Consider the following 26,733-nt stretch of genomic DNA (forward strand, 5'->3'; position numbering starts at 1 on the left):
CCTAACCCAATTCCAATTTCCGTTTCCACTAACAAGTTGTTACCTTCTGTGATTCAGACACCCGTCTTTGAGCTTAAACCATTGTCGGACCATTTAAAGTATGTATTTTTGGGAGATGACGAGACATTGCCCGTCATTGTTTCCTCATCACTCACGGCATTGGAGGATGAGAAGTTGATTCGGGTGTTGAAAGAGCACAAAACGGTAATTGGATGGACATTGGCCGACATTAAGGGAATTAGCCCTACAACTTGCATGCATCGCATACTTCTAGAGGAGGGGGCTAAACCAACTCGAGAGGCTCAATGTTGACTTAACCCTCCAATGATGGAAGTTGTGAAGAAGGAGATTATCAAGCTTCTTAATTGTGGAGTCATTTACCCCATCTCAGATAGTCGTTGGGTTTCCCCGGTTCAAGTTGTACCAAAGAAATTAGGAGTCACTGTGGTGAAAAATGAAGAGAATGAGCTTGTGCCTACACGTATCCAAACCAGTTGGAGAGTGTGCATTGATTATAGGAAGCTAAACGCCACCACAAGGAAGGACCACTTCCCTTTGCCGTTCATTGATCAAATGCTTGAAAGGTTAGCCGGTCATTCTTTTTATTGCTTTCTAAATGGTTATTCAGGATATAATCAAATTGTTATAGCTCCAGATGATCAAGAAAAGACTACTTTTACTTGTCCATTTGGCACTTTTGCTCATCGTCGAATGCCATTCGGGTTGTGTAATGCACCAGCCACATTCCAACGATGCATGGTAAGTATATTCTCAGATTTTGTGGAAAAGATTATTGAGGTTTTCATGGATGATTTTAGTGTATTTGGTGATTCGTTTGATGGTTGTTTAGATAATCTCACTTTAATCTTAAACCGGTGCATTGAAACTAACCTTGTTTTGAATTGGGAAAAATGTCACTTTATGGTTAAACAAGGCATGGTTTTAGGTCACATAGTTTCCGCAAAGGGAATAGAGGTTGATAAATCAAAAATAGATCTTGTACGCTACTTACCCTCTCCCACTTCGGTGAGAGAGGTTTGTTCTTTTCTTGGACATGCAGGATTCTATAGGCGATTCATCAAGGATTTTTCCAAGATTTCCCAACCCCTTTGCCGACTTCTTCAAAAGGATGTGACATTCAAGTTCGATGATAAGTGTGAGAAGGCATTCAATCACCTCAAGGAAAAGCTAACTTCGGCCCCCCATCATAATCCCACCAGATTGAAGCCTTTCCTTTGAGCTTATGTGCGATACCTCAGATTATGTATTAGGGGCTCTTTTGGGACAAATGAGGGACAAGAAGCCACATGTCATTTACTATGCATCCCGGACCTTGAATGATGCACAATTGAATTATTCCACCACTGAAAAAGAGCTTCTTGCTGTCATATTTGCTTTAGATAAGCTTCGTTCATATCTTCTTGGAACTAAAGTTATTATTTACACTGATCATGGAGCTTTAAAGTATTTGCTCACAAAGAAGGAAGCCAAGCCAAGGCTTATTCGTTGGATGTTACTTCTCCAAGAGTTTGACGTGGAAATCTGGGACAAGAAATGAAGTGAAAACATGGTGGCTGACCATTTGAGCCGAATGGTACATGAAGAAGATGCCAATGCTGTGCCCATCCCAGAGACATTCCCAGATGAGCAGCTGTTGTCCATTAAGGTAAGTAAGCCATGGTATGCCGATCTAGTTAATTATTTGGTCACTAAGCATGTCCCAAGCACCCTAAATAAGCACCAACGTGATAAACTCAAGAAAGATGCATGGTTGTATGTTTGGGATCACCCTTATTTGTGGAAACATTGACCTGATCAGATTCTACGTAGGTGTGCATGATTCCGAGTTTCATTCGATTTTAACTTTTTGTCACACTTATGCATGTGAGGGTCATTTTGGCACACAACGCACAACACATAAGGTTTTAGTATGTGGATTTTATTGGCCTACTATCTTTAGAGACGCTAGAACCTTTTGTATAACCTGTGATCATTGTCAAAGAATGGGTAATATAACATCAAAAGACCAAATGCCGCAACATCCTATATATTCTGTTGAGATTTTTTATGTTTGGGGTATAGATTTCATGGGTCCTTTTCCTTCCTCACATGGTTTTCTTTATATATTACTTGTTGTGGATTTGTGTCGAAATGGGTGGAAGCAAAAGCCACTCGTACTAATGATTCTAAAGTGGTTGCATATTTTATTAGAACTAACATATTTGCAAGGTTTGGAATGCCAGGAGTACTCATTAGTGATGGAGGATCCCATTTTTGTAATCGAACCATTGAGGCGTTGCTCAAAAAGTACAATGTCACGCATAAGGTTTCCACACCTTATCATCCTCAAACAAGTGGCCAAACCGAGGTTTCGAATAGGGAAATCAAGTAGATTTTGGAGAAGACAGTGAGACCAACTCGGAAAGATTGGAGCTTGCGTTTAAATGATGCATTGTGAGCATATAGAACTACCTACAAAACACCAATTGGGATGTCCCCATTTAGGCTCATCTATGGGAAACCATGTCATCTTCCGGTTGAGTTAGAGCATCGTGCACATTGGGCCGTCAAGCCATTCAATATAGACATTGATGCTACTGGGATCTATAGGAAATTACAATTGAATGAGCTTGAGGAGATTAGGAATGAAGCTTATGAGAGCGCTTTCATTTACAAGGAGAAAGCAAAAGCCACCCATGACAAGATGATTCGTGGCAAGACATTCTCTATAGGGCAGAAAGTGTTACTCTTCAATTCCCGTCTTCAGTTGTTTCCGGGTAAGTTGCGTTCTAAATGGATTGGACCTTTTGTTATTACTAATGTTTTTCCTTATGGTGCAGTCCTAATTCAAAGTTTGAAGACGGGACATGAATTCAAGGTCAATTGACACTGTTTGAAACCCTACTATGAGACATTTGAGGAGCATGCCGTGGAGGACATACCTTTCCATGCCGTGGGCCCTATTCAAGCTTAAATGGAGGTATCGTCCAGCTGGAAGACGTTAAAGCAAGCGCTTATTGGGAGGCAACCCATGTGTTCAAACGAGGGATTGAAGGAATTCGAGCTCCATAACCAGATTTGTGTTCTTAAACTCTACCATTTCTTGTTTTTACTTTGCCATGTTTGTCGTGTTTGTTAGTTGTGTTGTTTGCTTGCATATGTGTGAGTCTATGTTTGAAACATTGAAGACAATGTTTGGTTTAAGTGTGGGGGGGTAAACAAGTGTTTTTATTGCAAATTCGCATGATTTTACCACCTAGCATAACTAGAGTTGTTTTTCATTGTTTTTAAGTGTTTCTAGAGTGTTTTGGAGTGTTTTAGTGTGTCTTTAACAGAAAATATGCAAATGAAAAAAAAAAGTAGAAAACGTTTTGAATAACCCAAAAAGAGTTGTTTTTTAGTTGTTTTTGTGTGTTGTGTCTTAGGATACCTTCCAACACAATGATGAGGATTTGATTTTTAATTGCATGACTGTTAAAGAAAGTTACGAACATGGATGGAAGTTTGATATACTCTTTGGTTTATGCTTGGTTGTAGTTAACGTTTACGAATTCACATGTAGTCACAAAGGAAAAAATCAGTTTTTGTAACATGCTTGAAGGAAGGAACTCAAACTAACACTACAACCCTGAGAGACTTTAGCTTATAAACTTTATTTGGAGAGTTATTAATCTTTGATTTCTTGTTTTCTAAAGTCGTTGCATGATCTCATTATTCTTTGCTTGGTTGCTACTTAGAATGCGTTTTATCACTTTAGTTCCAAATACTAGAACTCATGCCCGTTTCATTCAAAACTTGAAATTGAGTGCATAACATATAACAAGATGAAGTTGTTAGTAGTTACCACTAGAGCCAAAAAGCCTTCATTCCATGCATTTGTTTTTGTAGGTTTAACCCCTTTGAGCCTTAATTAGCCTATTTTCTTTGTTAGCCACATTATCCTTACCTAGCCTAGAATAGGACTATCCACACCCTTGTTCTTAAAGTATAGTGGAGCAAGACTTAGAGGGAATTCCTTTTGATCAACATTGTTGCAGAAAACAAGTGTGGGGAAAGAAATGAGGCACGGGTAGAAAAGAAAAAGAAAAGAAAAAATTCGTGGAAAATAGAAAGAAAAAAAAAAGAAAAGTTGTGAAAAGAATAAAGAAGAGCTGAAAAATATGTGAAAAGAGCTCTAAAGTGTTGGTTGTTGAAGAAAGGGTCCAAAAAGTTAAATTTGGCCCTAAGTGTGCATGAATCTTCCCTTGTGTTTAAAAGTTGATTTCTGCATTCTAAAGTGAATTCTAAGTTGATTTCATTATTTTGCTTACTCTTGCTTAAAGAACATTTGTTTTCCTTACCTTTCTTTGTTAGCCAATACCCTTAGCCCCATTATAACCCTTAGACTTTAATCTTGGTTGTTGTGTGTTTCAAATGTGGAGTTTGGGATTGGTATGAGCATATGGTATCCCTGGTTCTCGCGTCTAAGTAGTGGCATTCCATTCATGAGATCATATACATGTTTATGTTAATAACTCCAGAAATTGCTTTCTTTGATGATAACATATGTGAGTGTTAGTTCTCATGTTTACATTAATCTTCTCACATATACCTAGTATAAGGAGTGTAGTCAAAAAGTCTGAGTGAAAATAGAGTGTATATCCTGTGAGGAATTGAGGGAATTCTCTAAGGCATGTTACTATATTCAAAATGTTGTTTTAATTGATTACATGCAAGCTAGTGAGTGGTGACTGTGATTAAGTATGCGCTTGAGGGTAGGGATAACTAAAATCTATGTGAGTAGTGATTTTTAATGTATCATGTTTCATTGGAAATCCCTGAGGCAAATGTTAGAAGGTTTAGGTTATGTTTTCTTTGTTTTGTTTCCTTTGTTTTGCTCGAGGACTAGCAAAAGCTAAGTGTGGGGGAATTTGATAGAAGCATATTTATGCGACTTAGTTAGCTTGTTTTCTTGCACTTTTATAGTTAGTTTGTGGTTATTATAGTGTTTTAAGCTATTTTCGTGTGTTTGTAGGTCCAAATGACAAAGTTGGCAAGAAAGTGCATTTTGGAGCATTTTGGAGCAGTTTTGGGCACTAAATGGATAGCACATGTATGGGCCAAGATGGATGGACGAATTTGGAGTTCAAAAGGCTAGGAATCTGTTAAGGAGATGAAGAAATTAAATTCAAGACAAAGAAGATAAGGAATAAGCTCAAAAGAGGAAACATTATCCACAACCTTATCCAACCTTATCCAACCTTATCTTATCCAAACATACCTTATCTTATCTTATCCTATCCTAATCTTATCATGTCTTAATCCTAGCTGCAAGGGGACCTAAATATATATTTCTAGAACCTATTTCTAGAAGAATTCCCTTCTAGAAGTCCCAAATCAGCCACAAAACACATTGTTTCTAGAAACCCTACAAAAATGGCACCTATTTCCCTTCTACAAGGCTTTTTCCTTGCCTTACTGATAGGAGCATATTTATGTGACTGAGTTAGCTTGTTCTCATGCATTTATGTTGTTATTCCTTAGTAGTTTTAGTGTTTAAAGTCATTTTTGTGCAATTTCAGGTTCTAAGGACAAAGTATGCAAAAATGTGCATTTTTGAGCCTTTTGGAGCAATTTTGGGCTTGGAATAAATATCACATGCTTGGAAATAAAGGAATGGACGAAATTGAAGACCTAAAGATGAGGATTCCTACTTGAAGTAGGAAAGTTAAGCCAAGGTTTCCTATTTTGGTTAGATCTTTCCTAAATCCTATATGTCCCTAAGTTCCAGCAACATTGAAGGTTTCCTATGCATTTTAGGACACAAATTAAGGGTTCCTTGTACCATAACAAACCTTTGCCGTGCACTCCATCCATGTTTAATTCTTGCATTAATCATCACTTCACTTTCACCTTTGAATCATTTCAACACCACTCCATTTTACCCTTGCTTTGCATCATTACTTTGAATCATTTCAACACCACTCCATTTTACCCATGCTTTGCCTTGCACTTCCTCTATAAAAGGAAGTGTGTGTAACATAAATTGAGTTCATACTTTGTTAGATCATTCACTCCCATTTCAACACAACCTTCATCCAAACACATCCATTCATCTTCACATCCATTCCTCCATACAAACAAACCTTCAAACACTCACCAACACCTTGTGCCGTAGCAAAGGAAGGGAATGAAAGTGCTTAGACGTGCTTGCTATCCAACTTGGATCGTTGGAGCATTTAGGTGTTTTCTTTCTTTTGTTTCTAATGTTTAAATTCATTTCCTTTCGTTTTTTTGTAAATATGAGTGGCTAAACCCCTCATGGCTAGGGGTGATTTCTAAGCCATGATTATGTGTGCAATATAATTTGATAAATTCCAGTTATGAACTCTTGAATCGTGAATGCAATTGGCTTAACTATTTGATTGATAACTTATTTGTATTTGTTAATTAAGGGTCGACACTTAATTGGCATGCATAAATCCGTTGCTAGAATATAAGGAAGTTTCACATAATCGTTACAAACTTATACTCATATGTAGTGAAGGTTGCTTATAAACGATCGCGTTAAGTTCAATTCCTAGCATGAGTGACATGATGTCATAGTTGCAAGTGCTTTGTCAATGCTTATGATTTTCATTAAACGTAATAATCTTTGATTGTATCTCTATTATGATGTCATGTAGGGAACTTTAGAAGAATGTTTTGGGTTGTCGAATGATGTCATCCAATCCAATAAAACAAGAAAAATCTGAGAGTTAATTAGTGATGTCACGGTTAATTTGGAGCATTGTCGTTCATAATTCAATGAAGTAGTAACTGGAAATCGAGTTGTTTGCATACATATCATGTGTGGAGAAAAAGCCTCTAGCTATCCCATCCATCATCTTATTTCTCAAATTTGTTTTACAATCTGTCTAGTTTTTCATACTTGTTTGTTTGTTTCAACCTCGTCCAAAACTCAATCCCCCTTTACTTGAGTGTGTCTAATTAGTTAGAATCTGTTTTAATTTGTGTTTTTAAATGTTTTGATTCAGTAAAAGTCAATCTTCGTCCAAAGTCATTCCTAGTGTCTAGTTTAAGTTTATTTAGTTGTTTTAAGCTGTTTTGAGTATTTTAAGTTTGCTTTGAGTCTTGTGAGTCTTGTTAAGTGTTTTGAAATTTAGTTTTATGTTTTTGAGTCAGTTTAGAGGTTATTAACAAGCCCTCTTAATCCCCGGTCCAGAACAATTCCTACTTATACTTGTACTACAATTGTCAAAAGAGGGTTAAATTTATGTGTTAAGATAATTTTCGCATCAAGTTTTTGGCGCCGTTGCCGGGGATTAGCAACTTTGCTAATCCCTTATTATTTCTTTTTGTTTATTTTCATGTATTTTTGTTCCTAGTTGCTGATTTTACTTGTGTTCTTGTTTTAGGTGGTTTATGACTCGAAGTTCTCAACCTGTTCATAAGCACGTCTTTGAATTTGACGACGATTTTGAACAAACTTTGAGACGAGCAAGGAATCAACAAAATCACCAACCATCTCAACCTGCACCAGATATTGAAGAAGACAAAGTAGAAGAGCAAGAGGAGGCCACAGCAAGGACTTTTGAAGAAGTCCAAGATATGGCAGTAGACAATCGAACAATCAAGGAGCTTTCCGCTTCGGGATTGGACAATGCTCTGCCTTTATGCATTCAATATCCAAGGGCGGCCCAAAACAAGACCAACGAGTTTGAATTAAAGTCCATTTTATTGCATCATATTCCTAAGTTTCATGGGTTGTCCATGGAAGATCCTAATAAACATTTGAAGGAGTTCGAGGTTGTTTGTTCGAGCATGACCCCTGTGAATGTTGATGGGAGCATTCTGAAAATGAAGGCTTTTCCCTTTTCTCTCTTGGAAAAGGCTAAAGATTGGTTGTATGAGCTAGCCCCCAGAACTGTCACATCATGGGAGAATATAGAACGGGTATTTTTGGATAAGCTTTTCCCAACTTCTCAAGTCATTCTACTACGCAAAAGGATTAGTGGCATTCAGCAAAACCTAGGTGAATCCTTTCCCACTTACTATGAGCGTTTTAAAACCCTTGTTGCTTCATGTCCACAGCACCAGATGGAGGATGAGCTTCTTCTTCAATATTTCTACGAAGGGCTTCTACCAATTGAATGCCAAATGTTAGACGCCTCAGCGGGAGGAGCTTTGGTGGACAAAACAACCATGACTGCCAAGACCTTAATTGCTAATCGAGCATTGAATGCTCAACAATATGAAGGCGTTGGTCAAAGAGACAGCCCACGGCAGCAACAAGTTAATGAGGTAAGTGCTATTTCCGAACTTCAAAATCAAATGGCTAATCTTACTACTCTTCTTTCACAGGTGGTTGAAAAACCAAAAGAACAAAGTGTAACTGCTTGTGGCGTGTGCTCAATGAATGGACATCTCACGGATAAGTGCCCTCAATTGATCAAGAACAGAGGGTGGGAATCTGCTAACGTCGTGGGTTTTGGGAGTCAAAACCAACTAAGGAATGATCCGTTTTCGAATACATACAATCCAGGTTGGAGAGATCATCCAAATTTCAAATGGAGGGAGCCCCAACAAACCCAACAACAAAGTGCATTCAGACAACAACCTCTGGGATTCTATCAAATGCCGTATGCACCCTCACAACCCCAAACACAACCTGCCCAAAATAACTCAGGTTCGTCTTTTGATAATGCTCAAGTTATTCAGTTACTAATTACGTTGGCGAAGGGTCGGGAAAATCAAGCCAAAGATATGCACAATTACGCCAAGGAAGTGCAAAATCAAGCTCGAGAGGTGACTGAATTGAAGAGACAGATGGGACAAATGGCTGAGTTCATGGGGCAATTTAGTAGAAAGCCAGGTAAGTTACCTAGTTCAACGGATGTGAATCCAAAGGGAGGCTTCGAATCTGCCAAAGCCATCACCTTGCGAAGTGGACAAGAAGTTGGATCTGATCCCAGCCCATCTAAATCCAATCAAAATGAGGATTTAAAGATGCAATCTGAATAGAAAGAACAAGGTCTGCCCTCGGCAAGGATTGAGCAATCGTTGCCGCAGCCACCTATACACCCTAATTCGACCACCAAAGGTAAGTTGGGTTCAAATTCCATGACTTCTAGTTCCATTACAACCAATGCACCCTTTCCTCGCAGGTTTATGCAATCAAAGAAGGATGAGAGTGATAAAGACATCCTTGACACATTTAGAAAGGTGCAAGTCAACATTCCACTTCTAGATGCAATTAAACAAGTCCCCAAGTATGCTAAGTTCCTGAAGAAGCTGTGCACTACATGGAAGAGGGCTTCAAACAAATAGGTGGTAAGGGTAAGTGAGAATGTCTCACCTGTGTTGCAATGAAAGCTACCTCCTAAGTGCAAAGATCCAGGCAGTTTTACAATTCCTTGTGTTATAGGAAATACTCGCTTTGAATCTGCCATGTTGGATCTAGGTGCATTAATAAATGTCATGTCTCATTCAATATATGCATCTATGAACTTGGGAGAATTAAAAAATGATGGAGTGATCATTCAACTGGCCGATAGATCTAATGCGTATCCAAAAGGTGTTTTGAATGATGTTTTAGTGCAGGTGAATCACCTAGTCTTCTACCAATATAATCCACTTTTATACATTTTGAATGTATGAAATGATTTCTCATTAAAGTCATGAGAAATAGTGGGAGGTGTGAAAATGGATATAAACTTGAATATGATTGGTTTATAGTTGTCTAAAGGATAATAGTATTTGACTATTATAAAAAGTTTGTAATTTTAATTGTTAAAAGACTCAAGCTCTTCAAACGTTAAAATTCTATGTTGTGTGACATTCTAAAGAATAGTCTTTGAATGTTGGTTTCGTCAACCTAGCATAAAATGGTTATATGTTGGGAGTTGTCCATCATTCTCTTTTAAGAGAACAAGCTAAATAACTAAGCATATGGACAAGTTGATGAAACAAAAGGGAATAGTTTCAAAATGAGTCACAACATATGGTTTAACAACAAGACAATCCAAATTCAACATCTCATGTAACAATATTGCTCTATGTAGTTTTGATAAAGAATTATATCAACCACCTAGAAGGAATGGTTGAGTTTTTATATCCTTAGTGGGAGCCATGCTTCACTAAAGACTTGGATAATTCTTATATGACTACATTAAAGGTCTTAGTATGACTAAAACTTGAAGTATGGTGTATGACACCATATAATTTAAATGAATAGACTTAATGAAACAAGTCACACATATCAAATGGAATTACTTGAGAAGTAATTCTTTTGCGTATGATTCATTTAAAGTTAATGGGAGCAATATGCATTCAAATCAAGAAAAATATAATTGTTATTTTTGAATGAATGCCAAGTTACAACAAAGGCAGTAGGAGTGATGTTATAATTTGAGCAACATGATGTGAATAAAGTCTATTTGATAGACTTAATAAAACATAAATGTTACTCGAAAAATGACAAAACATGACATGGTCAATTTTGAAGTATAGACTTGAAATTGGACTTATTGATATAGCAAGGCTATCTCAATAATGTTATATGGGAATTAAATCTCAAATGTTGTAGATTTAAGAAAGCGTTTTCCTATGTGATAGGAAATCACTTTCATAACCCTTATAATGAATGTATCATAAAATCACAAAAAGGGACACATGTATTGACTTGTGAAGTAGATATCCAAAGGTGAAGAAACCACTGAGTTTGTCACTTTAAGATATTACTATATCCCAGGATCAGAACCAAAGCAACTGATAGAGTATTATTGCCTTTAAGAAAGAAACATCAGAGTGGGACTCTGGAAGCGTGCATTCACTTAGGTTGTTAACCAAAGTGAAAAATAAGCCATTTTAACAAATGGAACTTCATAATGGATGAAGTATTAATCATATGAATGAATTGTTAGTATTGTACTACAATGGTCTCAAGCTTGGAGCAAAGTTTGTATAAAGTATACAAACGAAATATATATATTGATATATAGTTTTAGAAACTGCTCCAAAAAGGTGTTTTGAATGGAAGGGGTTCTTTTAGAACCAATGATTGAATCCAAACCATAAGGTCGTTAGTAGGATACTACGACGTAATGGAGCGATAGCTCAAGCCATGGAATCAAGGTCTCATCAAAGTATTCGAACACAATAAAGAGACATCATCAAATGTTTTGGAAACATTTGATAAGTAAATCCCTTTTGATTGATAAAAGGGATTAATACATAACCAAGTTAACCTACGAGCATAAACTCTCTCAACAAGATGTATAAGATACACTAGTGATTGACTTTAGTGCAAGTGGGAGATTGTTGGAAATATGCCCTGAAAGTCAATCTTTGGAAGAAACCTTTCAGGACAATTGAATTGATGTATGGATGACTCTTATACATCAAATGGCAAAGATACTAATTAGGACTATCTCAATAAACGATATATGTCCTAAATAGTGTATCCATGGACAATGGATCGATTGAAGAAGTAATCTAATTATGTTAGACTACAGAGACCTTTTTCACATAACCAAATGTCCAAAAAGGTTCCTGGTCATTGGATTGTCGGAGGGATACTGGCAATGCTTAGACCGGTACATACTGTGTCTGCTTCAAATGGAAGGATGGAAAGTCTCATCCCATTCGTGTTGTGACACTAAGACAAGTATATAGGTGCTCATTAAGGGAATGAGTTCACTGAACACAATCGAACGAGAGTACTTGCATGGAGGTCTACTCACATGTCAAGCAAGTAACTCTAATGGTTGGAATAATGTAAGTAGTCCTTTGACCTGAGGCATCGTCGCTGTCTTGTGGTTAAGTACTTGATCTTTGATTATGTCAAAAGTCACTCTATCAGAATGTCAACGGCATAGTTGGGGTTAAGCCACTTAGTCATGAAGGCAAGTGTATGCGCAACAAGGAATCTCTAATCCTCGATAAGAGAGGAAGAATACTCTAAGATATGATTCGGGAATCTTCGGCCGAAGTATCGAGCGTAATATAGGAAAGCGTTCCTATACGACTCAATTGAATCATATAAGAAGGAATAATCACATTAGGGGTTTGACATAATATATCCATACCCTAATAATGTGATTGAGAGTATTGTTTTAGAGAAGGATCGAATTACATTGTAATTCCAACTGAATAGGTTCTCCGAATAAACTTCTACATTAGCTTGGGTAGCTATGACATATGGTTAGATGTCACTCATAGCTTGTGAGTTCTTCTAGATGATTAAATGTAGTCGTCAAAGAAGAAAGGTGAATTAAAATGAAGTTTTAATTCACTAAGTGATTGAATTAAATATAATCAATTGGATTGATGCCAATCACCTCACTGCCTTGCTAATTAGAACCTAAAAGATTGTTCACCAATACACTATTGTAGTGAGTAACTAATGGATGAAGGAAATAATTAATTGGATTAATTAAGTGTTGTGATTAATTTAGAAAGTCTAAAGAAATCATAAAAGCGATAAAGATCGTTTTTGGCTTAAAGAAACGTTCGGGTTTAATTGGGCCCATTGGGCCTAAACCCATTGGGCTTTTATTCAAGCATTGGATGACTTGAAATAATAAAAGCCCAAAGCCCAAACAAACAACAAAGAGGCCGGCCATTTTAGGTGTGGAAAGGGTGAGATATTTAGTCAAGTTGTTGGGTAGGTTTCTTTGTCTATATAAGGAACTTTATAGTGATATTTTCCTTAGGGTTTTTGTGTGGTTAAAACAACAAAGAGGCAAAAGAATATCTCTCTAAGAACTACACAAAGGCCGGCCACCTTGGGGTGATTTTACTAACATATCTTTCACCCTTTGGTTATTCCTTCATCCTTCTCACTACACTAGTGGGTGAGGATCTTTAGAGGTTTCCTACTTTGGAAACTTGAAGAGAACCTAGGAGCACTCATTCTATCAAAGTGGAGGAGGCAAGGAGGGAAGCTAGGCTCAAGGAGTTCAAGGAACAAAGGGCTTGGAGGTGGTCCATCCTTGGTCTCAAGTCTAGATCAAGAGGTATAAGACTAAACCTTCACTTTGTTCTTTTCTCTAAATTTTATTTGATGCATTATATATAAACCTATGAACCTTGAAGGGGATTTGCATGACTATAGCTTTGATAATTTGTTATAAATGCTTCCGCTGCTTTCGTATATTAAATTTGTTTTGTATATGCATGATAGTCATTTTGAAATCCCATCCATGAATCTCATAGATTTCCCTTCAATTGACTCTTGGGCGCAGGAATTCCTTGATGATTTGAATGAGGATGTACTTGAAAAGACTCTCACACAAAGCATTGGACTCAAAAACGAAGGGTTAGCACTTAGGCATGCACACGGCAACAACAAGGAACATCTTGCCGTGCCTATTCAAGAAGAATTGGTGGAGATGGTTGCTGCCTTAGAGTCAAATCCAAGGCATATTGGTAAGTCTCCTAACCTAATTTCAATTCCCATTTCGACTAACAAGTTGCTTCCTTCTGTAATCCAGCCCCCTTCCCTAGAGCTTAAACAATTGCCTAACCATTTGAAATATGTGTTCTTGGGAGAGCAAGAGACGATGCCCGTCATCATCTCTTCTTCACTCATTGCACAAAAGGAAGACAAGTTGGTGAGGGTGCTTCGGGAATACAGAACTTCCATTGGGTGGACATTGGCCGATATCAAGGGAATTAGCCCTACCACTTGTATGCATCGAATACTCTTGGAAGAATGAGCCAAACCATCTAGAGAAGCACAACGCCGGCTCAATCCACCCATGATGGACGTTGTGAAGAAGGAAATCATCAAGCTACTAGATTGTGGAGTGATTTACCCAATTTCTAATAGCCATTGGGTCTCGCCGGTCCAAGTTGTTCCTAAGAAGTCCGGAGTCACTGTGGTAAAAAATGAAGATAATGAGCTTGTGCCCACCCGAATCCAAACCAGATGGAGAGTTTGTATTGACTATCGGAAGCTCAACGCTACGACAAGAAAAGATCATTTCCCACTGCCCTTTATTGATCAAATGCTGAAAAGGTTAGCCGGTCATTCATTTTATTATTTTTTTTATGGCTATTTGGGTTGTAATCAGATTGTGATAGCTCCCAATGACCAAGAAAAGACTACCTTCACATGTCCCTTGGTACCTTTGCTTATCGACGCATGCCATTTGGGCTATGCAACGCACCAGCCACATTCCAAAAGTGTATGGTAAGTATTTTCTCATAATTTGTGGAAAAGATCATTTAAGTGTTTATGGATGACTTTAGTGTCTTTGGTGACTCATTTGATGCATGCTTGAATAATCTTACTCTGATCTTACAACGATGCATCGAAACTAATCTTGTCTTGAATTGGGAAAAGTGCCATTTTATGGTAAAACAAGGTATAGTTTTGGGGCATATCATATCAGAAAAAGGGATTGAAGTTGATAAATCTAAAATAGATCTTGTACGCCACTTACCCTCTCCCACTTCGGTGAGGAAGGTTCGTTCTTTTCTTGGCCATGCAGGATTTTATAGGAGATTTATCAAGGATTTCTCAAAAATCGCCCAACCCCGTTGCCGTTTACTCCAAAAGGAAGTAGCCTTCGAGTTCAACAAAGAGTGTGAGACCGCCTTCAAAACCCTCAAGGACATGTTGACGTCGGCCCCCATCATCATGCCACCAAATTGGAGCCTTCCATTTGAGCTAATGTGTGATGCATGTGATTATGCCATTGGTGCTGTTTTAGGCCAAATAAGGAACAAACAGCCCCACATCATCCATTACACTTCTCGGACACTAAATGATGCTTAATTGAATTATTCTACCACTGAGAAAGAACTTCTTGCAGTTGTATTTGCTTTAGATAAATTTCGTTCATACTTACTTGGCATTAAAGTGATTGTATATTCTGACCATGCAGCGTTGAAATACCTCCTCACCAAGAATGAGGCCAAACCAAGGTTGATTCGTTGGATGCTCCTACTTCAAAAGTTCAACATTGAAATAAGAGAAAAAAAAAAGAGTGAAAACATGGTGGCTGACTGATCGGATCATATTTATATATATTTTTACTTCAAATTCACTCGTCTTTTCTTAGTTAGTTCCTCATATTTTTGAGCTATTTACGTTATTTTTGTGTTTATAGGATTTGTTATGCAAAGAAAATAAAAATAGCACAAATGGGTTTTAAATAATAAACAGAAAATTGTGGAACACGGGTGGACCACGAGAAAAATAATGGAGAGCATAAAATATATATATATATATATATAATATATACATATATAATATATATATAATATATACATATATAATATATAGATATATATATAAATATATATATATATATATAATATATATATATTTATATTTATAATGGGTTGTTGAAATGGAATAGGGTTGGTGAGCACCGACGGAAAAGAAGAAAGAAAGGTGCAGAGTCCACGCGGAGGAAATAAAGAAAAGGAAAAGCCAGGCAGGAGGGCCTGGCGGAAAGAAAAAAAGGATATATACGAGACGTGCAGTGAGAGCCGGGGGGAGGGTTCTGCTGCCTTAGCAGCAACTCGGAAAGAATAAGGGAGACAGGCGCTGCCTTTGCAGCGTGGGGAGGTAGAGACACGGGGTGCTGCCATTTGGCAGCTTGAGAAGTAAGCTGGAAGGTCAGCACGGGTCAGTAAGCCTGGCAGCTGGCGCACAGGAGCAGCTTGAGCACGGGATTGGGCGAGGGAGTCAGCAGGGGCCAGGTGGCAGCATAGAGGGAGCACGAGGAGAAACAGGACTGACGCAAGGAGACACGGAGACAGGCGCTGCCAATTGGGCAGCTCGTGGTGATCAGCTCGTGGGAAAGTCAGACAGGCGGAAAGGCAACGTGAGGGCAGCTGGTGGGAGAGTGAGGACCGTGAGAACAGGAAGGCAGTACGGGAATACAAGCTGCCTTTGGCAGCTGGCAGTTGACGCGCGGAAAGGAAAGTCAGCACGCTGCCTTGGCAGCGTGAAAAACCAGGAAGGCAGGCCAGCGAGGCGCAGTTCACACGGGCGCGAAAGCAGCAGATCACCTTCTTTCGGTTTACTCTCTCTAAACTTTTATTTTATTTCTGTTTTAATAATGTGTAACTAATTTTATTTTAGCTAGAGGTTAATTCGAAACCATGAATATATTTGTAATATGAATTGATTACCTTCAGTTGTGATTTCTGAGTTGTGATTTAATTTGCTTAACTGCTTGATTGATAACTTATTTTTGTATGTCGATTAAGAATGCATACTTAATTTACATGCATGAATTTGATGCTAGAATATAAGTGAATTTCACCTAATCGTTATGAACTTATATTCACAAGTAGTAAAGGTTGCTAGTCACAATCACGTTAAGTAAATTCTTGGCATGAGTTTCATGCAAATCATAGTAACAAGTGCCTCGTCAATGCTTATGTTTTTCATAGAACTTAATGATTCTTGCTTGTATCTCTATTATGCAATTCATGTAGGGAACTTGTAGGGAATGTTTTGGGTTGTTGTATGCAATCATCCAACCCAATAACTTGTGGAAAAACTGAGAGTTAATTAGTGCAATTCACGGTTAATTTGGGGCGTTGAGATTTACAATTTATTGAAAGAACAACTGAAAATCAATTTAGGTTGCATATGTGTCATGTGTGGAGAAGAACCCTCTAGCTAGTCTGTCACCTATCATTTCACCTTAATTTCATGTTTTTGTAAATTCTGTAATTTATTTAAGTTTAATTTACTTTTCATCAAAAACCAAACCCCCCATTATTAAATTATATTATTTAGTTAGTTTTCATTGTTTTTAGTCTTTTAATTCAATTTCCGTCCATTTCAATTCCTAGTGTCTATTTTGATTGTTTTTATTATTTTGAGTCATTTTAAGTGTGTTTCGAATTATTAGAGTTTTTAGCCTAGTTTTGTGTCCTTGAGTCTTGTTTAATATTTTTAACTTTGTTTTTTATGTTTTTAAGAGGTTTTAGCAAGCCCTCCTAATCCCCGGCCTAGAACGATACCCTACTTATACTTATACTACAATTGACAAAAAGAGGGTTTAATTTGTGTGCTTATATATTTCGCATCAAATTTTGGCGCCGTTGCCGGGGATTAGCAACTTTGCTAATCCCTTTATTTTTGTTTTTGTTTATGTTTATATTGGTGTTTGTGTATTTTACTTTTGATATTTGATTTATTTTTCTTTCTTTGATTTTAGGTACAAATGGAGCGAGACATGGCACTTGCGACCATTCAAGCTCAATTGGCACAGCTCACTGCTCAATTGACTCATAATGCCGAACGGACCACAATGCCAAGTGTCCCTACACTTGATGTGCCCTATGGGCAAGGTTATCAAAGTCCTCAATTTTATGCAAATGAAGATGTTTGGGGATATCAAGGCCATAACCAATCAAGGGGCAACATATTTTCCAACGCTTACAATTTAGATTGGAGAGGTAATTCAGATTATATGTGGGATGAACCTCAACAATTTCAACAAGGTGGATATTGGCAGCAAGACGAGTTCTATTCAAGACCTATGCAGCCATCACAGCATTCCCCACAACAATTCCAATCAAATCAAAGTATGCCCATGAATTATAATGAAATTCTTAAAGGACTAATTTCTGTGGCGCAGGGTTTACGAAAAGAAGAACAATTGCCGCCATCAGAAGAGTTCTATCAGTGGCCATATGAACCGTCACAGCCACCACAACAATCAACCCAATTCAATTCAGGTACATCCTTGGATAATGATACACTTAATAAGTTACTCACCTCTTTGAATCAGGGAGTAGAAAATCAAAACCAGGAGATGCAAGATCGAGTCAAAAGAGTGGACGAATTGGAGATGCAAGTTGGGCAGATTGTGGAATTCATGGCACAGATTCGAGATCAAAGTGAACTTTCCAACTCAAACATTGCAAATTCAAAAGCAGAAAGTGAACTCGATGAAGCCATCACCTTGGAAGGTGACATGAAGGATGAAGCTGTCCCAGAACCATCCAAACACAGCCCGAACATGGATGAATTGCTGCTGCAAGCAGAAGAGGAGGAGGACGACTTGGGCAGTTTAGAAGAATTCTTGCTGCAAGCTCCTCAAATCCCTATGTCATCCAACTCAGGTGAGGGAGTTCTAAATTCACTTCATTCTAATGATATTCCTCCCAATGTCCTTTTTCCTAGCAGGTTTTTGATTCCCAAGCAAGAAGAGAGTGAAAAAGACATTGTGGAAGCTCTTCCAAAGGTACAAAAGGATATTCCAATTCTTGGTGCAACAAAGCAAGTTCTAGATCGTGTTGAATATTTCAAAGGCCTTTGTTTCCCAAGAAGAACGATTCAAGAGAATGAAGTGGTTGAAGCAGATCAAGAATTCATCCAAGGGGCTGTGCATGAGACAATCAAGCCCAAAGCAGTTGAGTTTGATGACCCGGGACAAGCCACAACTATCACAGTAAACCTGGCCAAGTTCAAAGTCCCGGAAATGTTCAAAAATGTGGTGTTTGTCATTGAGTTTGTGCCAGAAAAAGAAAGTAAGCCATCTTCTCCAATTTTAATTTTTATTTATACTAACATTTTTCTGATTTTGATGATTCAGGCACCCACTCGTGAATTCAAACCATTGCCGAATCATTTCAAGTATCACCTCCCATTAAAAGATAAATTCCATGCTTTGGAGCCGAGGGGAGTTTAAAGGAAAGATTCGTCTGGCTAAAGACGTTAAATCAAGCGCTTCTTGGGAGGCAACCCAAGCATTCAACGAAGGGAGACTTTGAAATTGCTCAACAAATCTTTTTCCGATCAGATTTGCATTCCTAAACCCTTCTCTTTACTGCATTTATTTTACCTTGTTTAAGTTCATTAACTGTTAGTTTACTTGCGTGTGAATCTTGTTTAGGGTAGATAAAGTCTCTTTACATTAATTTACATATATAAAAAAAAAAAAAAAAAAGATAAAATTTAAAATTAATGATAAAAAAAAAATTGCATAAAAAAAAAATATTTAAAAAAAATAAAAAATAAAAAAAAATAAAATAAAAAAGTACAAATATTTTACAATGATGTAAACTAATAGTATTCATTAGTCAGGTGGTGCTTCAGTAGTCGGCGGAGCTTCGGCAGTCGGCGGGGCCACAGAAGGAGGAGGCAGCAGAGGTTGATCAGTTGGAGCTTCACTACGTGGTGCCGCTCCAGAAGACGAAGGCAGATGTTGTTGGAACAATCCCACAAACCTCCGATGATCAAGTAAAATTTGACCATCGGTGTCCTGCATCTGGTCAATCTTCCTCTTCATGCTGGTGGCATAGTTGTGTGCAAGCTTATGCAATTGTTTATTTTCATGCTTGAGTCCTCTAATCTCTTCTTTGAGACTCTGTATTTCAGCCACCAACGATTCAACATGACGGGTTCGGGCAAATAGGCGTTGGGCCATGTTGGATACGGAACCCGCACACTGCACACTGAGAGCCAGAGACTCCTTAACCGCCAATTCATCGGACCGTCTAGCGAGCAGTCTGTTATCTCTGGGAGTGACAAGGTTTTCCGCAGCGGTCATGTCATTTTTTATCACCGAATCCCCCACGGTAAGAGGACCGGTAGGGGATATGAAGGTTGGCCGCCATATGTTGTCTGGTGAAGGCGGAGCTGCCTCTTCACCACGGTTCAAGTCAAAACGGCGATCGGAAGGGCCAGACATTTTCTGAAAGTGTTGAGAAAGAAGAGATCAGACAGATTAAGATTTCGGAAGTGCAAGAAGGGAGTGTTTACAAGAGGGAGCTCAAGTGTGTTGTGGAACAAAATTAACGCCTCTATAAAAAGAAGAATTCAAAGAGGCGCTCCTCAGAAATTGAAGAGGCGTCCTCTCGCAAATCGAAGAGTCGGGCACCTTTCTCAAAAGCCGGATTCTTTTCTCAAAAGAGGAGTTTCCGTTCTCAAAAAACCGGATTCTTTTCTCAAAAGAGGCGTTCATTTCTTAAAAGTTGGGCTTGCTCAGAAACCACGAGCCGAACCCCGGATTTCGCAAGATCAATTCGTCCAGACGTGTTGTCACCCGTCACACGCAAACTCAGTTCTGCGAAAATCACAGGCAGTCTGTCGAAGTGCCGATTCCAACCATCTGTCTCTCTCAGCCTAGTCAGCATTTGTCACATGCAACTGGCAGCTTTGCGGAAATTACGGGCAGCTTTGTCAGAAAGCGCGTAATTTGTATTCTTCACCCATCCACCGGCTGCCGACACTAAGTGAGAGAACAGTTCCGGTTGTGAAGACAAGTCCTATAAGTTTCTACCTTCGCCTTCCACAGCAAAAGCACACTCTCTCAGCACACCCTCTCAACACCTCTTCATCTCCGAAAATGCATTCCCAAAGAATCCTCTCGAGTCACTCTGTGTTCCTCATTCCTTGGGATACTCCTGCGAACAACCCATTCAAAGCAAAAGTATTTCATATCATAAAGGTTGAAAGCAAGAGTATCTCATATCATGCTTTCTCCATGTCCTTCTCCTTGTCTTTGTTTTCCGACAAGGAGAAAGAGAGCAATCAGCCAGCATTTGGTATCAATCTTCCGATCTGGAGCCAACTGCCTGGAACCCCTTCCTGATTGCTTACCTAGCCTTGCTCTCGAGTACTCATCTTCATCATTTTATGCTTTCTCTTCGTCTACCACATCTGCCTGGGGGACAGTAAGGGAAGTGAAAATGATACCTCGAAGCATGTGGAGACAATTCAGCTAGGGACAAGGAGAAAGAAAGCAAGAGGTGGGCACTTGGAAAGATTGAAGAAAGAAATAAGGACCAACACCTTTCCCTCGTGCCTGCCCGCCGTGCTGAAGAAACAAGCAGAGAAGAATGCAGCTCGTACAATCAACCCAGCACAAGGAGTCCGAACTGAAGAACTAGAGAGGCTGCCACATCTGCTTGGAGAACAAATAAGGAACTGCAACATAACCAAAGAGCAAAGCTTCGCCGTACAATATCATAAAATCATCACTTGCAAGTGAAAAGCTAAGTGTCACCCTGTTCAAGAGGAAAGCTGTGGAAAGTCAACAAGCACGACCAATGATTACTTATTAGTTTTATTCATTATCTTTTATCGTAATTTTCAATTTTTCGTTTGCAATTTTTTTTAATTAATTTTCTTGCGTACTTAACTGAATTTTTCCTTTTCTTTGCAGGAACTTTTGGTTATTTCCACCCTTGAAGTTGATTGCAGAATTTTAGCTTGGGGGTCATCGCTTGATTTTACTGCAAATTAGGGAAGTTTTCAGTCCAATTGCGTTATTTTGTTTCTTATTATTTATTTATTTTATTTTATTTTTTTTATTTGCATTATAGTGTTTTCTGACATTGGGGACAATGTCAAGTTTAAGTGTGGGGGTAGAAATCTCTAGAATTTCATTTGTTTCTGTGTTGTTAGTTTTTGTTTTCTTAAAAAAATAAAATAAAATAAAAATAAAAAATAAAAAATAAAAAAAAATAAAAAAAATCGGAAAATTTAAAAATCCAAAAATATTGTCTTGTTTCTCTTATTGTTCTGAATCAGATTTTTGTTAGTTTCCCGACCCAATGATATAATTGGATCAAAAATTTGAACCATGATCATCAAGAACTTAGTTAACATGTGTTTGGTGAAATTCCTAATTCTCTTGTTAGTTTTGTACATGTTTGACCATCTTTGAAAAACCAAATGCACATAGCCTTGTTAATGTGAAACTAAAGTATGACTTAAAGCTTCATATGTGAATTTAGTGACCATATACATCCTATGTGAGTTTTTGAGCCTATTGAAAGTGTGTGCATTTTTCATACACTCCTATTTTTTTATGTGTGATGAACTTATGTGAGATACATCTCTAGAACTTGCGTAACGATCTTTCGAAATGTTTGTCATTGATTGCATGAACTTGGAAATGATAGAGGCATTAGGTTTACCACCATGGCCCAAATAACCATGTTTCCCAAAGAAAAATGATATCATTAGATTGCCAATTTGAGCCGTATATGTTGAACCTTTTGTTTCTTATCACCAGATATGTCTACCCTTATACCTGAAACATTTTTCCTTACCCTTTTCCAAGCGAGCAATGCGAGATTGTCTTATGAGAAACGTTTGTTAAGTACTGTGAAGGTGTTTGGCAAAAGAATAAGTGTGGGGGTATTTCATGTTTGTATTAAAAAAAAAAAAAAAAAAAAAAAAAAAAAAAGAAAAAGAAAAAGAAAAAGAAAGATTGTATACAAAGAAAATAAAAGTTTTTAAAGTTTCAGTTTAAGGTTGTGGTTGGAGATTTCAGAAGAATCGTTGGAGAGCTTGAGTTCTTATAAATCTAGACAAAAGAATTGCTTGCAATGTAGCTTGAAACTTGTGTTTTCCTATTCTTTCGTTTCAATAACCCTATCCCTAAGCCTCATTACATCCAATAAAAGTCCTCTTGATTTAAGTTTTGCAATTATGACTGTGGAGAAGTGATCTTTATGCAAGCTTATGGTAGAACTTTCACATTTTATTCTTTGAGCGAAACACATTAAAACTAAACACATGTGTGATTGAGTGCATATCCAGTGAGAAGGTCGCTAGTTTGCATATGATGATTTTAAAAATAAAAACTTGAAATTGCATTAGCATGGCTATCTCACACACTACACTTCAAGGATGATTTAAAGATTACTGCTAATATTTGAATTAGGAAGATGAACTTGGATTATTTTGTTTGGTGCTAGCCATGGTTCTTGATGATTTATGTTCTCAAATGAAATTCTATGAGGGTCACATCGGGGGAAACTAATGTTTTTCATGTTAGTACTTTTTCATGTTTTCTTTGTTTTGCTCGAGGACTAGCAAAAGCTAAGTATGGGGGTATTTGATCGGATCATATTTATATATATTTTTACTTCAAATTCACTCGTCTTTTCTTAGTTAGTTCCTCATATTTTTGAGCTATTTACGTTATTTTTGTGTTTATAGGATTTGTTATGCAAAGAAAATAAAAATAGCACAAATGGGTTTTAAATAATAAACAGAAAATTGTGGAACACGGGTGGACCACGAGAAAAATAATGGAGAGCATAAAATATATATATATATATATATAATATATACATATATAATATATATATAATATATACATATATAATATATAGATATATATATAAATATATATATATATAATATATATATATTTATATTTATAATGGGTTGTTGAAATGGAATAGGGTTGGTGAGCACCGACGGAAAAGAAGAAAGAAAGGTGCAGAGTCCACGCGGAGGAAATAAAGAAAAGGAAAAGCCAGGCAGGAGGGCCTGGCGGAAAGAAAAAAAGGATATATACGAGACGTGCAGAGAGAGCCGGGGGGAGGGTTCTGCTGCCTTAGCAGCAACTCGGAAAGAATAAGGGAGACAGGCGCTGCCTTTGCAGCGTGGGGAGGTAGAGACACGGGGTGCTGCCATTTGGCAGCTTGAGAAGTAAGCTGGAAGGTCAGCACGGGTCAGTAAGCCTGGCAGCTGGCGCACAGGAGCAGCTTGAGCACGGGATTGGGCGAGGGAGTCAGCAGGGGCCAGGTGGCAGCATAGAGGGAGCACGAGGAGAAACAGGACTGACGCAAGGAGACACGGAGACAGGCGCTGCCAATTGGGCAGCTCGTGGTGATCAGCTCGTGGGAAAGTCAGACAGGCGGAAAGGCAACGTGAGGGCAGCTGGTGGGAGAGTGAGGACCGTGAGAACAGGAAGGCAGTACGGGAATACAAGCTGCCTTTGGCAGCTGGCAGTTGACGCGCGGAAAGGAAAGTCAGCACGCTGCCTTGGCAGCGTGAAAAACCAGGAAGGCAGGCCAGCGAGGCGCAGTTCACACGGGCGCGAAAGCAGCAGATCACCTTCTTTCGGTTTACTCTCTCTAAACTTTTATTTTATTTCTGTTTTAATAATGTGTAACTAATTTTATTTTAGCTAGAGGTTAATTCGAAACCATGAATATATTTGTAATATGAATTGATTACCTTCAGTTGTGATTTCTGAGTTGTGATTTAATTTGCTTAACTGCTTGATTGATAACTTATTTTTGTATGTCGATTAAGAATGCATACTTAATTTACATGCATGAATTTGATGCTAGAATATAAGTGAATTTCACCTAATCGTTATGAACTTATATTCACAAGTAGTAAAGGTTGCTAGTCACAATCACGTTAAGTAAATTCTTGGCATGAGTTTCATGCAAATCATAGTAACAAGTGCCTCGTCAATGCTTATGTTTTTCATAGAACTTAATGATTCTTGCTTGTATCTCTATTATGCAATTCATGTAGGGAACTTGTAGGGAATGTTTTGGGTTGTTGTATGCAATCATCCAACCCAATAACTTGTGGAAAAACTGAGAGTTAATTAGTGCAATTCACGGTTAATTTGGGGCGTTGAGATTTACAATTTATTGAAAGAACAACTGAAAATCAATTTAGGTTGCATATGTGTCATGTGTGGAGAAGAACCCTCTAGCTAGTCTGTCACCTATCATTTCACCTTAATTTCATGTTTTTGTAAATTCTGTAATTTATTTAAGTTTAATTTACTTTTCATCAAAAACCAAACCCCCCATTATTAAATTATATTATTTAGTTAGTTTTCATTGTTTTTAGTCTTTTAATTCAATTTCCGTCCATTTCAATTCCTAGTGTCTATTTTGATTGTTTTTATTATTTTGAGTCATTTTAAGTGTGTTTCGAATTATTAGAGTTTTTAGCCTAGTTTTGTGTCCTTGAGTCTTGTTTAATATTTTTAACTTTGTTTTTTATGTTTTTAAGAGGTTTTAGCAAGCCCTCCTAATCCCCGGCCTAGAACGATACCCTACTTATACTTATACTACAATTGACAAAAAGAGGGTTTAATTTGTGTGCTTATATATTTCGCATCACTGACCACCTCAGCCGTTTGGTGCACGAGGATGACTCCTTACCCATTCTAGAGACCTTCCCTAACGAGCAATTGCTGTCCCTAGAGGTAAGTGAGCCCTGGTATGCTGATTTGGTCAATTATTTGGTCACAAAACAAGTTCCTAGCACTCTAGATAAATACAAGCGTGATAAACTCAGAAATGATGCACGATTTTTTGTGTGGGATGATCCATATTTGTGGAAGTATTGTCCTGACCAGATTATTTGTAGATGTGTGCACAATTCTGAGTTTAATTCAATTCTTGCATTTTGCCATAGTTATGCATGTGGGGGTCATTTTGGCACCCAAAGGACAACCCTTAAGGTTTTAGAGAGTGGTTTCTATTGGCCTACATTGTTTAAGGATGTTAGAACATTTTGTATAACTTGTGATAGACGCCAAAGAACAGGTACAATCGGTGCCAAAGGCCAAATGCCGCAAACCTCCATCTTTAATGTGGAGATCTTTGATGTATGGGGTATGGATTTCATGGGACCCTTTCCGCCCTCATATGGTTTTACTTATATTTTAATGGCCATTGATTATGTGTTAAAATGGGTGGAAGCCAAAGCCACCCATACTAACGATTCTAGAGTGGTGGCAGATTTTATCAAGCCTAACATCTTTTCCAGATTTGGCATGCCGAGGGTGTTCATAAGCTATGAAGGCTCCCACGTTTGCAATCGCACCATTGAGGCGCTATTTAAAAATTACAATGTGAAGCATCGGGTTTCCACGCCATACCACCCTCAAACAAGTGGCCAAGCCGAAGTCTCGAATAGAGAAATCAAGAAAATCTTGGAGAAGACTGTTGGGCCAAACCGGAAGGATTAGAGCTTGCGTTTAGATGATGCACTGTGGGCATATTGCACTGCCTACAAAACACCTCTAGGGATGTCTCCATTTCGACTAATCTACGGCAAGCAGTGTCACCTACCTGTGGAACTGGAGCACAAAGCGCACTGGGCTGTGAAAACATTCAATTTGGACTTAAATGCTGCTGGAATAAATAGAAAGCTCCAACTGAATGAACTTGAGGAGATACGGAACGAAGCCTATGAGAATGCACGAATTTACAAGGAGAAAACAAAGGCGTTTCATGACAAAATGATTCAGGGAAAAACACTCTCAATTGGACAGAAAGTGCTACTATTCAATTCCCGTCTACGATTGTTCCCTGGTAAGTTACGGTCTAAGTGGATTGGGCCATTTGTTGTCACTAATGTTTTTCCCCATGGTGCAGTCCAAGTTAAAAGCTTAAGGAACGGTGACGAATTCAAAATGAACGGGCATCGCCTGAAGCTATACTATGAGAGTGATGTGGGGCAGATTATGGAAGAAATCCCACTCAGTGTCGTGGGCCCTATCCAAGCTTAGAAGGAAGTTTCATCTGGCTACAAGACATTAAAGCAAGCGCTTGTTGGGAGGCAACCCATGTTTTGCGTTCCTAAAAACCTTCCCTTTTCTGCAATTTTATTTTGCCATGATTGTCATTTTTATTTGTTGCTTGTTTAATTGTTTTTGTTGTGGGTTTATTTTTGAAACATCGACAGATATGCAAGGTATTTTACATTAAAATTCGTTGAAAATGAACAGGAGGCAGAAAAATACTATAGGGAGCCTTCACAAAGGCTGCTTAGGAGAAGTCTCAGTAATCGACGGAGCATTAGCAGTCGGCGGAGCCACAGAAGGAGGAGGTATCGGAGGTTGATCATTTGGAGCTTCACTACACGGTACAGCCTCAGAAGACGAAGGCAAATGCTATTGGAACAAACCCACAAACCTCTGATGATCAAGTAAAATATGACCATCAGATTGCTGCATCTGGTCAATCTTCCTCTTCATGTTTGTAGCATAG

The 26,733-nt window shown here is 38.2% G+C and overlaps 1 protein-coding gene across 1 annotated transcript; it reads left to right on the top strand.

Moving 5' to 3' along the window:
- Positions 1-1,567: 1,567 nt before the first annotated feature.
- LOC139198072 (uncharacterized) lies at positions 1,568-26,252 on the top strand. Its single transcript, XM_070826329.1, has 10 exons — positions 1,568-1,666; positions 13,227-13,376; positions 13,476-13,671; positions 14,874-14,913; positions 15,593-15,922; positions 18,146-18,410; positions 18,555-18,595; positions 23,406-23,735; positions 25,271-25,604; positions 25,803-26,252. Exons 1-10 carry the CDS (start codon positions 1,568-1,570, stop codon positions 26,250-26,252), a joined length of 2,235 nt encoding a protein of 744 aa, XP_070682430.1.
- The last annotated feature ends 481 nt before the right edge of the window (positions 26,253-26,733 follow it).

This window comes from Malus domestica, chromosome 08, assembly GCF_042453785.1.
Source record: "Malus domestica chromosome 08, GDT2T_hap1".
Lineage (NCBI taxonomy): Eukaryota > Viridiplantae > Streptophyta > Magnoliopsida > Rosales > Rosaceae > Malus > Malus domestica.

Bases quoted from the DNA above. Each gene is read 5' to 3' on its own strand.
- LOC139198072 (XM_070826329.1), top strand. From the start codon at position 1,568: ATGGTGGCTGACCATTTGAGCCGAATGGTACATGAAGAAGATGCCAAT. The intron at 1,667-13,226 runs GTAAGTAAGCCA...TCTTGGGCGCAG, and splicing joins AGCAGCTGTTGTCCATTAAG to GAATTCCTTGATGATTTGAA. The intron at 13,377-13,475 runs GTTGCTGCCTTA...TCTGTAATCCAG, and splicing joins AAGAAGAATTGGTGGAGATG to CCCCCTTCCCTAGAGCTTAA.